This window comes from Pyxicephalus adspersus, chromosome 7 (genome assembly GCF_032062135.1).
Source record: "Pyxicephalus adspersus chromosome 7, UCB_Pads_2.0, whole genome shotgun sequence".
Taxonomy (NCBI): Eukaryota; Metazoa; Chordata; class Amphibia; order Anura; family Pyxicephalidae; genus Pyxicephalus; species Pyxicephalus adspersus.
Window position 1 is genome coordinate 95,480 of NC_092864.1, and position 15,467 is coordinate 110,946.

The following is a 15,467-nucleotide window of genomic DNA, read 5'->3' on the forward strand; positions in this document are numbered from 1 at the left end:
GGCATAACTTTAAATTTATCTATATTAAATGTCATTTGCCACTTGGCTGCACGATCAAACAGTAAGTATATCGAGGGGTAAACCTTGAAACAAATGTCTACACATCTGTCTACACGATTTGTTTTACTTTCAGGCTCACATTTTCATATTTTATATTTTGTGTAATTTGGGCCAGGCTCGCATGTTATTTGTGGGTGGATGGGGAAAATGTATATCTGTTCATCTGACATAAACATTTTGTCTGTGTACAATACGTGTATGATGTCACTCCTGCAAGATACTTGGGACATACATTAGAAATAAGGTAAAATATAATACAGTACAAACAACCATTGCAAATTATATATTTTAAGAAAAGGACATGAAAAGGATATTGAAAAACAATAAAGTGCAATGGTAAACAATAAAATAAAAGTCTGAAGAAGCGGATTGTCTGCGAAGTTCATTACTGTAGGAGTCCTATTATATGTGATCTTTGGAAAGTACCTCCAAGCAGTCTTCTTTTGGTCCTCTAATGACCAGTTATTTAAGGGGCCACATTAGAAGGGATGTTTCCCTTTGACCCCTCAGCCAGTTATTCTTCAATGCATGTCCATGGACATCTTCAGAAAGTATCCAGACCCCCTTCACTTTTTTCTATTTGGTTATGTTGCAACCTGATGCTACAATCATTTAAATTCATTTTTTTTCATTCATTAATCTACACTCCCATAACGACAAGATGAAAAAATATTTTTAGAAAATGTGGAAATTTATTGAAAAGAACAAATTAAAATATTACATTTACCTAAGTATTCTGACTCTTTACGTAGTACTTGATTGAAGCACCTTTTGGCAGCAAATACAGCCTCAAGTGGGTATTAAAGCAACAAGCTTGGCACATCTGGATTGGAGAATTTTCTGCCGTTCATTGCCATTTTCAGGTCTTTCCAGAAATGTTCATAGGGGTTACGTTAGGGCTTTTGATGGGCCAATATAGAACATAACAAAGTTGTCCCTAAGCCACTTCTGTGTTGTCTTGGCCGTGTGTTTTGCACCATTGTCATGTTGGAAGGTAAACCTCTGGGCCAGTCAGAGCACTTTGGAACGGGTTTCTATTAAAGATTTTCCTGTACTTTGCTCCATTTAGCTTTCCCTCAACCCTAACCAGTCTCCCAGTCCCTGTTGCTAAAAAACACCCCCATAGCATGATGCTGCCACCACCATCTTTCACTCCTAAAATGGTATTGGGCAGGTGATGAGGGGTGCCTGGTTTTCTTCAGACAATGTTTGGAATTCAGGTGAAGGTTTCATCAGATCGTAGAATCTTGTTTCTCGCATTCGTAGAGTCATTGGGAGTTTGCAAAAAAAAGCGCCTGAAAGAGGAGAGGCTTCTTTCTAGCCTTTCTGCCATAAAGAACAGATTGGTGGGATGGAGTTCTGCAGTTGTCCTTCTGGAACTTTGTCCAATCTCCACACCAGATCTCTGAAGCTCAGTCAGAATGACCATAGGGTTCTTAGTCACCTCCCTCACTAAGGCTCTTCTCCCTTAAAATGATGAAAAATCATCACTTTCAATGTTTTGGGTTTTTTTGTACTCAATAAAAACTATATTATACACTTCTGATGTATATCCTGAGTATCTCGCAGGCGTGACATTATATAGGTATTGTGCCTAAGAAAAATGTATCCTATTTACACATACCTGTCCCACATAGGGTTTTCATTTACCACCATCCCTTTTTTTTATATATATATTTTGTTCCTGTATATAGGACAGTGATGAAGAATGGTCAGCTCTACTAGACGCTACTGACCCTTCTGTAGCCCAGCTGAATACCCCATTCCTCCTCCTCAAAGACCCCAGCTTTCAGGAGAGAGTCCATAGCCGGATGCAGGACTGCCATCCTCCGGTCAGTGTATTTCCTGCTATATACCAATGATTCTACATTAACCCAATGCTTCCTTTGTAGACCTTTCTAGATGTTCTTTCATTTGGTTATCTTCTATTTGCTTGCAGTAATTTGAAAACAGGACAAATTTTGTACAGATATATAGGATACCATTCATGGCTACTTCACTAATCCTTTCTTCCTAACAATGTGTAATTTGTGTATATAGGTATCACTTGAAGCAGCTTCTCGCCTTCGCCCAGCAATTCGTGTAATCTGTAACCTCCTGTCATCGAACTGTGACCCAGCCCTGCTCTCTGACCTGTGTGAGAAGTTAGAGATACCTCATTTTTTGCTGCAGCTCATAAGCCAGTCATTAAACAGCAATGTTCGCCAGGTATCGGATGTTTCTATTTCTGTAGAATCATGGATAACCCTAGGAGGTATTACTCAGGTGCAAGTGTTTTCTAACTAGAATGTGTATTGCTTTCAGTGTACATGGACCTCATCCTTTCTGTCAGATCTGTTTGTACTACTGAACTCTTACTTCTGTTTTAAAAGTCATCCAGAGGCTTCACGGTAAGTAAATTCCAAGCGGTCCTCCACTCCACCCTTTCACTTTTTTAAGGTGCTCATTCTACATCTTGTATCTGCTCTCTTCTCATTATATTGTGTCTCATAATAACTTCTTGTATTATTGTGCAGTACTCTGCAAAGTTGTGCAGAGGATTTTTTGGAAGTCCTGCGGATGGTTTTATCATTTCCCCCCAGTGCTGAGGATGTCTTGGTAGAGCGGAGTTTAGAGGTAACATATACTCTTTGTTCTCTTTGCACTATATGTGCCTATCTGAAACTTCCCCTAAAAGTTGCGTCTTCCATCTAGTGCTTGGTGTCTCTTTGCGTAAGTGCAAGCTCAGGGGCTCCAGAAGATTGTACTCAGCTGTTTGGTGGCCTTCTGTCTAATTACCAGGATGTACTGAACTCCATCATTGATCGGACACAACACCTGAGTCAAGGTAACTAATTCAGTTATTGATCAGTTCCAGAACCTTGTGTTCTACCTGTGTGTCAATGTAATGGCTTCATTAGAGGTGACATATACACCTAGTCTACTCCTCTGTAACATCCATGTGGAGTGTGTTACATATTGTTTCTATAATACATAGTTACATATTGTTCTATCATATTAAAGAGATATGTCATTATTTCTCCAATATCTGTACTCCCTCTTTTAGAAATTCCTGGAGATGGACGTTGGTTTCGTGTCTACTTTAATGTCCTTGCAGCTGTATGTGACGTCCCTGTGTCTGCCCCACACCGTCTACTAAAGGAAAAGGTGTTTCAGAGACCTTCTCACCCCTCACTTCACCCTCTCAACTAATCTCAATTGCTGTCTGATGAGTGGACAGCATCTATGACACTGTGATTAGTGTTTCTATATATTATGATTTTCTGACTTACTTATTGAAGAAAAGAAGAAAAGGTCTTTGGTCAGGTTACTGCAGGCCATCTATTTCTGGGCGAACTCTTCCTTTTTCATGTGATATGAAAGCAGTTTGCACTGTATAAGATATTAGAAGTTATAGACCATATTGGCTTTGAAAACATTAACCCCCTGTTATTTCCCATCTCTGTTATTGCAGGTTTTTGTGTATGTTTCAGAACGATTTTTGTCAGATTTCAGCATTCTATTGTTTAGCAAGAGGGAGTCATTAACTGGCTCCCAGCTTACTCTAAGCCAACTTAAGGTAATTTTTACTTTTTGTTTTCTCTTTTCTAGGAATATCTGCTAGGTTTGCCTCTCTGACTGCATACCTTCTGCTACCCCTCCTAGGAGTGTCTCCTAAGATTCGTACTCAATGACTCCATCTGACCTCCCCTCCCTCTTGCTTGGAGTGTATTCTGATATTCCTACCTTTTATCATTTTACCTTACCTTTTACTTACCTGCTGTGAGAGTCTGATGAGATTTGTCCCCTTTGATTCCTACTGCCTCCGCCTCAAAGAGTTTGTAAGGATTGGTCTCCTTTGAATCTTTTCCTTTTGTCTACTTCCTCCTGGAAGTGTTTCTGAGGTTTGGCCCCTCTAACTCATCAACCCTTTCTGTCTCCCTTCCCCCCTGGGGTATTTACTAAGATTTGAGATCTGACTCTCTCCTGTGGGAGTAACTTCTGAGCATCCTGGCTTGTGACTTGCCATCCTTTCTGCCTCCAATCTTCTCTGTGTGTGTGCTAATAATTGGCTCCTTCTTGCAGGTTTTGTATGCTTGTTGTCATGTCAGCATAGAGGCCTGTCAGCAGCTTCTAGGTGCCAGCCATGCCATGCAGTATTTGGTGTCTTGTCTGAAGGGAGAGGTAACTTATTTCATAATAGTATTAATATTATTATTACACAGTATTTATATAGCACCATCATATTACGCAGCGCTGTACAAAGTCCATAGTCATGTCACTAACTGTCCCTCAAAGGAGCTCACAATCTAATGTTCCTACCTTATAATTTGATAAAAGACTGTAAAAAATGTTCTGCTTATTTATTTATTCCTTCCCAATACATTTTCTTGTGCCCTCCTCCTTCATTCTTTTTCAAAAAGGATATATACTGAAGGAATGTAAAAGCTTCCATGGCTGAACTTCTAAACATGCTAATTGCTTGATAATAAAACTAATCTTCTAGTTTCAGTAACACATAAGAAACAAGCATGCAGGTAACATAGTGCCAAATTGTGCTAAAATTAGCCAAGCACCTGAGCTGCATACTCACTGCATTCAGAAAGTAATAAATACAAAAGATCACAACAGTAACCAGGTAAAAAATGGCAGATAACTTAGTCTCTTTGATGTGCTATCCTGAGATAGTTACTTCATACTCTGGAGACAATAGAGATGACAAAAGTACCACCCAGAGATGGTTGCTGTACATTGAACAGACCGTAGAGGTGAGAGGGATGCCATCCTGAAATGGTTGTTGTGCATTGTATGGACTGTAGGGTGACAGAAGTGCTGTTCTGACATTATTTTTGTACATTGTACGGACTTTAGCTATGGGAGGATACTATCCCGAGATGGTTGTTTTTGTACTTTGTGCTGTAGAGTAGTGTTAATGTTCAAATTCAGGTTGTCCCTATATTCGACCCGAATATGGCTGTTTGAATTCAGATAGACCCGACCTGAAAAACACGCAATTTGACAGCAAAAATCTGGGGAAAAAAAATTAAAATTAATCTTAAATGAATTTATTTGTATGTTTTTTTATTTTAACTTGTTCTTTTTTTATTTTTTACAGGTTATACGACAATGACATTATGAATCATAATGTCATTGTGGGATTCCCGGACCGTGGGAACTTTGCGGTCACAGCTAATTGAAAGCACGTGCCTTCAATTAGCTGTAACCGCAAGCAATACAGGGCAATAGAGGTTGAATGGAGATATGTATCGTATTACCTTTACTGCTCTGTGATTGGCTGGGAAATAGGAAACCCTGATGACAGCTCAAGCATCATTAGGATTTCCCTTTCCTCAGCCAATCAGGGAGCAGAGCAATCAGCGGAGCTTTACTATGCTGACAGCTCTGCTCCCCTGATCGCTCCCGCAGCCCTAGAGGAGCTGTGACATGTATTACACATACAGAACACATGTGGAAGCTCCTCCAGGGCTGCAGCAAAGGCATCATCAGGATTTCCCTTTCCTCAGCCAATCGGGGGAGCAGAGCTGTCAGCATAGTAAAGTTCTGCTGATTGCTCTGCTCCCTGATTGGCTGAGGAAAGGAAAATCCTGATGATGCTTGAGCTGTCATCAGGATTTCCTATTTCTCAGCCAATCACAGAGCACTAGAGATGAATGGGCACAAGTCTCCCCATTCATCTCTAGTACTGAATGGCTGAGAAATGTAAAACCTCAGCCAGAGCACTAGGGGTGAATGGAGAGGCTTGTCCTCATTTAACCCCTAGTGCCCTGCAATCCCTCACTGTCAGGAGGATTTCCTCATTCCCCAGGGTGGGGCAGTGGAGATCTGGGAGTCTCCTTATTAAAGGGAGCTTCCAGATTCCAAAGTCCTGCTAAAAATGTTTATAAACGCCCCCATTGTTTTCAATGAAAGCTTTCATAAAAGCTTAAAAACGCTTGAAAAAGCCTCCATTGAGTTCAATGAAAGCGTTTTCACGCGTTTATCCAGCGTTTTAATTTTTTAAATGTTGCAAGCAACGTTTAAGATAACGCTCAAAAACGTGCCTGAAGGAAACGTCCCGGTGTAGATTAGCCCATGGGAATGCGTGGGGACTTCAAACATGGGCTTTAAAGCCTCAGGATAAACGCTGGGGAAACAGTCCGTGTAGACTAAAGCTGCATACACACGTCCAATAATTATCGTTAGAAACAACCGATGAACAACCGATTGGCCAAAAAAACGAGGATTGTCATTGGAAATGAACGACCGCCACGGTGGATATGATTGGCCGACGATCTTTCACTATATCGTGTACGGTTGTTCAGTGATCATGCATGTTTCTGCTGTACACTTTCTCCTTTACATGTCCCTCCCTGCATCGTTCAAACGATTGTATCTAGTGTGTGGACACTGTTGGTGGATTATATATGAACGATCATATTGTTACAGCATGTACAGAATTGTGCACAATATGATTGTTCAAGTATAATCGTGCATATTAGTTGATCGGTCATAATCGTTCATTTTCTAACAATAATTATTGGAAGTGTGTACCTAGCTTTAGCCTAATTTTGATGTGACGGGTGCACTTTATTATTCATGTGAAGTACAGGGGTATGTAATAGTGTTATGTATCTTTTTATAATGTATCTTTTTATGTATCCTTTTATAATGTATCTTTTTGCATCTGTTTGGAGGCTGTAGAAGCTCTACACAGTGCTGAAAAAAACCCAAATTTTTCCTCCCATTGCCTTTAATGGTGTTCGACGTTGACATTCGACTACCCGAATTTCGCTTTATTTGAGTGAATGGTTGCCGAATCGAATAGTGAGCTATTCCACCAACACTACTGTAGAGGTGACGGTTTGTGCTGTGCATTGATGGTTGTCTACAGACTGTGTAGAGCTGACAGAGGTGTCTTCCTAAGATAGTTGTTGTGCATTGTATGGACTTTAGTGGTGTTGTACTGAGATGGCTGTTTTATTGACCACTTAGATGCCATCCTGAGATGCTACTTGTACTTTGTATGGACTGTAGAGGTTACAGGGTTGCTGTCCTGAGATGCTTATTGTACATTGTATAAACTGTAGTGGTGTTGTCCTGATCTGGTGGTGTCTTAACTTTTCTGATCTTTTTCAGGTTCATCACTGGGATATTTGTCATATTCATATAGCAGAACTGTCTATATTCCTCATCTCGGTACTTGCCCTTCGTCTGCAGTCTCTACCTGAATTGTAAGTCTTTCTACATACATTATGGTATACTCTTACAAATGAAAGTGCTCATGTTTGTGTTTTGTTTTACAGGTTGTCATCTGTGGGGGATGCTCTCTCTCATCTTCTGACATGCAGTGTTCCCTCCCTTGTGGTGAGTGCTATCGGTTGTTGTCGGGTGATGTTGTTGTGCTATTGGGGTGTTTCCACACTAATATTACAAATAATCAGTTAGGCCACATGCATACATGTGGTGACCATGTGGACAGGAAAGTGTTTACTGAACATTATGCATGCTATTATGTTGTGTCAGTTTTGCAAACTGATAACTAGTATACAGTGAGTCTGATGAGGTTTCTTCCATCAGATCCTATTCACACAGGTGCTTTCCTGCACGTTATTACACTTTATTATATTCCTAGGCTGCAGCTACTGTCCTGGCAGCTTCTCTACATGACTGTGGTGACCCTAACCTTGTATCGCAGGATGTCCTACTGACTGCCATGAGAATATGTCTCTCAGATATGCCACCGGTAAGCCTGCCAATCTCTCACTCTTACTTATGTATATATTTAATGATATCCACACAAAGTGATATAGTGGGCACTCATTGGACATAAGTCTTAGGTACAGGTTTTGTTTTTGTTTTGTTTTTAAACATTAAAAAGTGATGCCTTTCTGTCCATTTCTACAATTCCACAGTTCTTACATATCGTCATGTGAAGCTGCTTCAGTGCACAATATTGTAAATACATGAATAAAGTCAATGTTCTGAAACCACTTTAGGGCTTAAACTGGGGGTGAAGAAATGGGTTTGGCCTAGGGTAATATTAATGCTTGGCCTGGGGGGTTGGTGTTACGGTTTGGTTTAGATTTAGGATTAGTGTTAGGGAATTGCCTAGGGATTATGGTTGGGTTTTAATTAAAAAACATTTTCTTTATTATAACAGCGCTGACATATTACACAGCACATTACAAAGTCCATAGTCAAAACTTTTTTTTACTGTAATCAGGTAATCTGTTGTGTGCTCTGCTTCTTCATTATGAAGAATCCTGTGGCATATACTTTTAATCATACATTCGCTTTTAGGTCTCTCTTTGGTTTTTTGTTTTGTTTTATATAAAACAGGGAACCTGACATTCTGTCAAACATTCCCTTGTGAAGATCAATTACTGCCATTGAAACACATGAACCTGGAAACCTTCATTGCCACAAAGGAATATGGGAGGAAATGCCTGAATCCCCATTTTATAAAATAGAGCCCATAGTGTGCAGGGCTCCAAATAAATGTGTATTATATACTGCTGCTGCTGTCAGGTGTGTCTCTTTATTGGTAGATATATCATAGAGAAATATTTGGCTATCATATTACCTGATAAATCAGTATTTTTATATAATGATTACATCTTTACATCCCAGGTAAATTTCTGCCCTCCTTTGGGGTCTGGATTATATGACTGGATCTTCCACCTACTCCTCCAGCAACTTACCCAGGTAATATATATGGTGCACTTTGCCAGGTAGTATCTCTGGTATCCTAATTTTTTATATTATAATGAAGTACAGATGCATATTGTTTATTAATAAACACCGGAGCAGATTGATATAATACAGTATATGTACATGGTGGGATGCTAATATAATTATGTACCCCTGTGGTATGTCACAATGTGTGTATGTATCTATGGTCACCTGTAGTGTGCTTCAGTGTGTGGGGTTTCCTGTAGTATGTCTGTGTGTTCCTGTGTAGTATGTCGCAGTGTGTGTGTCTGTGGTCTCCTGTAGTGTCTTCCCATGTAGTATCTTGCAATATGTGGATATTCTTTGGTTATATGTTGCTGTGTGTGTGTGGCCCCCTGTAGTATGTTGCCATGTGTGTATTTGTTCCCCTCCAGAACCTCTGTGTTTGTGTGGCCCCTTGCAGTAAGTTGCATTGTGAACGGCTTGTGTCTGTGTATGCAGAATGAAGAACTGACTGCCATCCTATCAGATGAGACTCCCTTTCTTTGGCACAGTATCTGCCTCCAGCTTGGATTTCGCAGCCCAAAAGCACAACTGGAAGGGGACACGCCACGTGGAAATGACTGTAACCCACCAAACTGGAGCTTGCTGTCTGTACGTGGTAAGGTATTGTGAGAGGAATGGGGAATAGGAGCAAAGATTCTCCATTTGGAATACCTAATCTGTAATAAGTCCCATCATTCCTACTAATATCTCATGTTGCAGGAGTTGTCACTTTCCTTCATGTGTCCCTCCTGATCTCTGTGAAATCTGCAGAACGTTTTCTCCATCTGCTCGCAAAACCACAAAATGTCATCATAGTGGTGCTGAATCGTCTAGTGAGCCCCACTTTCCTGGGTCATGTGACTGAAGCGTAAGTCTAGTTACCTCCTCATCATCATGTGAATGTGACTGATAATATGCAGTGTTCCATTTCTGCATTGTGTGCATAACATTCAGAATATACGTATGTATGTCATATCATATTTACATTGACCTCTTCCTGATCCCTTATCCTTCCCATTACTATTTAGATAGGAAGATTCTGGGGAAAGGTTGGTGCATCACTCTGAGGACTGGGGTGCAAAGTCGCCATATTAGAGTTTAGATCATGCTAGAAACTGAGATGTCACGGTTCTCTTTTTACAGCTGTCAGGTTAATGGCTGGGATGTATCTCTAACGGTCTCTGATGTGGTGTGCCTCGTCTCGCAATTACTGTGCATCCCTCTCTCCCAGGACATCCCCTCTGACACCATGAACGAGATTGAAAGTTCTCTCCAACAGCAACAGACCGTAACTTCACTCTTACAGGTGAAAGTCCTTATTTTATTATTAACCATAGTGGGACATTCAAATACAAAACTATCTCTATCCTCCTCCTCCTTATGCAATTTCTTTTCCTACGTATCAGATCCTAGTTTAGGAAAGTTTCAGCTAATGATTTGTGTGCTGATCACTGTTAAATGCACTTTCTATATGGCAAATATTGTTAGAAACAAGTTGTCTTTGTTGGCTGCCAATGATGATTGGTGGGAATGTTTTAAACTGCCCCTTCTACTTAAATGTTGTTTTTGATGAAGCGCCTTGTGGCGTCTATGTTGATTTTGTGATTTGCAGGCATGCATCAGGCTCCCTGTAGCGTTAGTGGAGATGCCACTGTGTCTTATGTGCCGGTTGGTGCTTATGAAGAAAGAATTTCTCTCCGAATTCTCCCTCAATGCCATGTCATCAAGTGATGCAATTTCCTGGTTTAATGATGCTGTGCACTCAGGACTGGACAATGTGGTCATTCAGCTTCTGACCCTCTTCAGTCATTTGATTCGAGCCTCTCCTACCAACCTACCCCTTGTGCAAATCATTGTAAAAGACTGGGATTTGCTTCTATGTCGCGTACTCCAGACACAACAATCAGAGCTGAAAAGCGCAGCTTGTACCTTTGCTGGTAATCTGGCACGTCTTGGTGAATCTATATCAGCAACCCTTGTGAATAAACTTCTAGATTGTCTTTCTGAAAGGGACACCAGAGTGAGGAGATCTGCAGCATTTGCTGTGGGAAATTGTGCCTTTCACAAGTCCTGTGCAGATAGTTCCTGGGTATCGGCTGCAACCATCAAATTTCTTCCATTGTTAAGAGATTCTCAAACCAAAACCCGAATACATGCAGCCAATGCTCTGGGGAACCTAGGCACTGCATCCAGAGAAAGAGGAAGTCCTCATCTGCTTACCCTTAAGGTGCCACAACTGCTTCTCCAGTCAGCTTGTTCAGACCAGGAAGAACCCGTACGACTGGCCTCCCTTATTGCTTTACGTAGCCTTAGTGGCATCTCAGATGTACGCCAGGTAATTATTCATTCCACCTCCATACACATCTGTCCACAGTTCTTTTATTCCTCATGCCAATGTGTGATCTTTCATACTGACCATATACTCTTTTATCACCATTCCTAACCATCTGTGTCCTCTGTTCTGTCAATCCAAATAGCAGTCTGCCATTTTGTTCTGCCTCTCCCCCTGCTAATTTTTACATCTGTTCTCTTGTTTCCCCTGGGAGCTGTGTTCTTTCTGTCCTTTTCCTTTATACCAGTCTGTCTCTCCCCTTGAGCCAGGCTCTCTAATATCTTTCCCCCTCTCCTGGAACATCCTTAACTGATGAAAGCTCTGATGTTATATGGCTGGTCAGAAAAATGTAAACCTCTCTCTTTGCTTCCTTTCCAGCATTTGGTGTCTCTTAATGCTGTAGACAAACTTTCAGCATCTCTAGTTTGTGAACAGAAAAGTTTGTCACCCAGAAGAACTTCTCTTTCTCATCACTGTAACAGACTGCTCCACAAGCTGTCATCACAAAGTGTCTAAATGTCTGATCTATGTAATATGAGAGATGGAGAGTGTGCAATCCCTTTTCGTCCATGTAATGTGGGAGAGCGGCTGCGGTGCATGTTGTGCATCTAAATTTTAGTCCTCCAGAGGAATTTGTACAGTTTGTGATCACTAATATTTTATAAAATATTTTTGTGTGAAATAAACTTTATTGGAACACAAAGAGCTTTGGTATTGAATAGAATATTATTGTTGCTATCATGCCATGGCATGTTAAATATGCAGCAGTCATGTCTGTCCTCTTGGTTGGTTAGTTCTGGGTGTAGCTGTAACAACTACTGTTCCTCTTTCCCAGCTAAAGCGGGACACTGCATTCATTCCTTCCTGATAGTTGGGCTTTCAAAGGAGGAAAAAACCCAATTTACAGGTGTGATAATCATTAAAAACCCAAGTTACAAGCTGATTGTACGAACCCCTTTATGTCTAGTAGCGTGAAGGACTTCCTCATTAGTCCATTCATTTGTATGCAGTCAGGTCCTTACATTACAACTGCTTGTGTGCTCATATAGGATTGTACTGTGTGTGGTCAGCTCTTGCAACACAAATCGTATGCAGTTACTCATATCTTAGACACCCTGGTTCAATGTCATATTGATGGCAGGTGACATGCAATGACCACCTTGTATACATGTTTATAATCCAGCAGGAAGTCTATTCAGCAATGTTCCTTGGTATTATTGGTGATCACCTGACAATGTGATGAGCAGCAGAAAGGGGCATGCTAATGACAAGTCAGGGCTGTTCTAACACAATTAATAAGTTAATGGTCACGGCCTGTTAAACAGAAGCCCCAGATATTAGAACCAGAGGAAAACAAGAATAAAGAAACTCAATCAGCTTGATTCAGAGATGGACGCTACAATGACGACAATTCTGCCAGAGAGTTCCAAGAACTCTGCCACCATCAGTAATCCTGCAGACATTGGGGTGATTGTGGGCTACTTTGTCACTGTTATAGGAGTTGGCCTGTGGGTAAGTGACTTGTGACATACTCTGATTGCACGTGTATTATTTGCTTTTTGCTGCACCCCCTATATGAATGTAAACACAGATTGGAACATGTCAAATATTACTGACACTACAAATAATATTATGTTTCGATAGATATCAGTAAAGTGCCACGTGGGATGTGCATTCCCTGTATCACATGGTCTTTAAATTATAATGTAGGCTGTCATCATATCATATATAAGGCCAGTGCAACATATTTCTCTTGCTGGGGCTTCATCAGATGAGAACAAAATCCTCTACTTTATGACAATTTGATCCACAGAATAGTTTTTTTTTTTCCCAGTGCTGTAAAAGTGAACTCTTTTTGAAAGAAGATAGCTGTGTATAATGGGCTCATTCTTTATACAGCCTTGTTGCATTACTCAGCGCTGCACTCAGTGGCCCCATACGTAGCACTCAGATGAGATGATTTTAACAGCAGTTTACTGGTAGAGATGATCTGCAGAGGACTAAAACTGGTGTAGGGTTGAACTGCTTTGCAAGCAGTGTATGAAGAAAGGTGAACTGCAGATTGTTGGGGTAAGTGTATGGGGTGAGATGCGCTGCGGAGGGTCAAAGACTGGGGGAGATGTTTTGCAGAGGGTTAGTGTATAAAGGGAGATTCTTTGTGAAGGGTTATCATATGGGGATGGGATGCTTTGTGGAAGGTAAGGTAAGGAGGGGGGGGGTGAGATGATCTGTGGAGGACCATTGTATAGGGGCAAGATACTCTCTGGATAGTTAGTGTACAGGGTGCAGTGATCTGTGGAGTCTCAGTGTATGGGGGAGGAATGAGATACTCTGCAGAGGGTCAGTGTACAGAGTGAAATGGTTGGTTGAGTTGGTAACTGATAAACTATTTGACATGGAGATGGAATTTGCTTAATTTGTGTATATTTCAGCTGATTAGGGATTGTGGTTTCAGCTGGATTCACATGAACGACCCAGAGCTGTGAGATGAATTATCATACTCCTTGTTACTCTATGTTCCTTTCTACAAAAAAATGAATAACCTACCCATATATAAGGTGATAAATTCACATCTAACCTGTACATTAAACACCGCCATGTATAATCCCATCTACGTCTATCATGCACACCACCCTGTATAATCCCATGTACGTCTATCACGCACACCACCCTGTATAATCCCATGTACATCTATCACCTACACCGCCATGTACAATCCCATGTATGTATACCACCCACTCCGCCATTTACAATCCCATGTACGTCTATCACCTACACCGCCATGTATTATCCCATGTACATCTTTCACCTACACCACCATGTATAATTCCATGTACGTCTATCACACCGCAATGTATAATCCCATGTACATCTATAACTCAAACCACCATGTATAATCCCGTGTACATCTATAACTCAAACCACCATGTATAATCCCATGTACGTCTCCAACCCACACCGCCATGTATAATCCCATGTACGTCGCTCACCCACACCACCATGTATAATCCCATGGACGTCTATCACCCACACCGCAATGTATAATCCCATGTACATCTATAACTCAAACCACCATGTATAATCCCATGTACATCTATAACTCAAACCACCATGTATAATCCCATGTACGTCTCCAACCCACACCGCCATGTATAATCCCATGTACGTCTCCAACCCACACCGCCATGTATAATCCCATGGATGTCTATCACCCACACTGCAATGTATAATTCCATGTACATCTATAACTCAAACCACCATGTATAATCCCATGTACATCTATCACCCTCACTGCAATGTAAAATCCCATGAGTGTCTATCACCCACTCTGCCATGTATAATCCCATGTACGTCTATCACCCACACGGCCATGTATAATCCCATGTACATCTATCACCTACACCGCCATGTACAATCCCATGTATGTTTACCACCCACTCCGCCATTTACAATCCCATGTACATCTTTCACCTACACCACCATGTATAATTCCATGTACGTCTTATCACACTGCCATGTATAATCCATGTACGTCTATATCCCACACCGCAATGTATAATCCCATGAGTGTCTATCACCCACTCCGCCATGTATAATCTCATTTACGTCTATCACCCACTCCGCCATGTCCAATCCGATGTTCAACTTTTACCTACACCGCCATGTATAATCTCATGTACGTCTATCACCCACACCGCCATGTATAATCCCATGTACGTCTATCACCCACACCGCCATGTATAATCCCATGTACGTCTATCACCCACACCGCCATGTATAATCCCATGTACATCTAACACCCACACCGCCATGTATAATCCCATGTACGTCTATCACTCACACCGCCATGTATAATCCCATGTACGTCTAACACCCACACCGCAATGACTAATCCCATGAGTGTCTATTACTCACACCGCCATGTACAATCGCATGTACATCTATCACCCACACCGCCATGTACAATCCCATTTTCGTCTATCACCCACTCCACCATGTCCAATCCATATACATCCATACCTTACATTCCGTGTATATTCCTATGAATTTCTATCCCATACACCACTATATAAAATCCCATGTACGTCCCTCACCCACACCACCATGTATAATCCCATGTATGTCTCTCACCCACACCGCCATATATAATCCCATGTACGTCTATCACCCACACCGCCATGTATAATCCCATGTACGTCTATCACTCACACCATCATGTATAATCCCATGTACGTCTAACACCCACACCACAATTAATAATCCCATGAGTGTCTATCACCCAGACCGCCATGTATAATCACATGCACGTCTATCACTCACACCACCATGTATAATCCCATGTACGTCTCTCACCCACACCACCATGTATAATCCCATG

General features: G+C 41.2%; 1 protein-coding gene across 1 annotated transcript in view; it reads left to right on the forward strand.

The window, feature by feature from the left end:
- STK36 (serine/threonine kinase 36) overlaps window positions 1-11,792 on the forward strand; it is a 33,598-nt gene extending 21,806 nt beyond the window's left edge. Inside the window, exons 10-26 of the mRNA XM_072417009.1 lie at window positions 1,755-1,892; window positions 2,101-2,268; window positions 2,365-2,450; window positions 2,577-2,676; window positions 2,755-2,887; window positions 3,107-3,207; window positions 3,515-3,619; window positions 4,126-4,224; window positions 7,177-7,271; window positions 7,344-7,404; window positions 7,673-7,783; window positions 8,671-8,745; window positions 9,214-9,373; window positions 9,478-9,625; window positions 9,901-10,063; window positions 10,370-11,092; window positions 11,468-11,792. Of these exons, the coding sequence (XP_072273110.1) occupies window positions 1,755-1,892; window positions 2,101-2,268; window positions 2,365-2,450; window positions 2,577-2,676; window positions 2,755-2,887; window positions 3,107-3,207; window positions 3,515-3,619; window positions 4,126-4,224; window positions 7,177-7,271; window positions 7,344-7,404; window positions 7,673-7,783; window positions 8,671-8,745; window positions 9,214-9,373; window positions 9,478-9,625; window positions 9,901-10,063; window positions 10,370-11,092; window positions 11,468-11,605 (2,604 nt within the window). The 3' untranslated portion in view covers window positions 11,606-11,792. The remainder of the gene's footprint in view (window positions 1-1,754; window positions 1,893-2,100; window positions 2,269-2,364; window positions 2,451-2,576; window positions 2,677-2,754; window positions 2,888-3,106; window positions 3,208-3,514; window positions 3,620-4,125; window positions 4,225-7,176; window positions 7,272-7,343; window positions 7,405-7,672; window positions 7,784-8,670; window positions 8,746-9,213; window positions 9,374-9,477; window positions 9,626-9,900; window positions 10,064-10,369; window positions 11,093-11,467) is intronic.
- The last annotated feature ends 3,675 nt before the right edge of the window (window positions 11,793-15,467 follow it).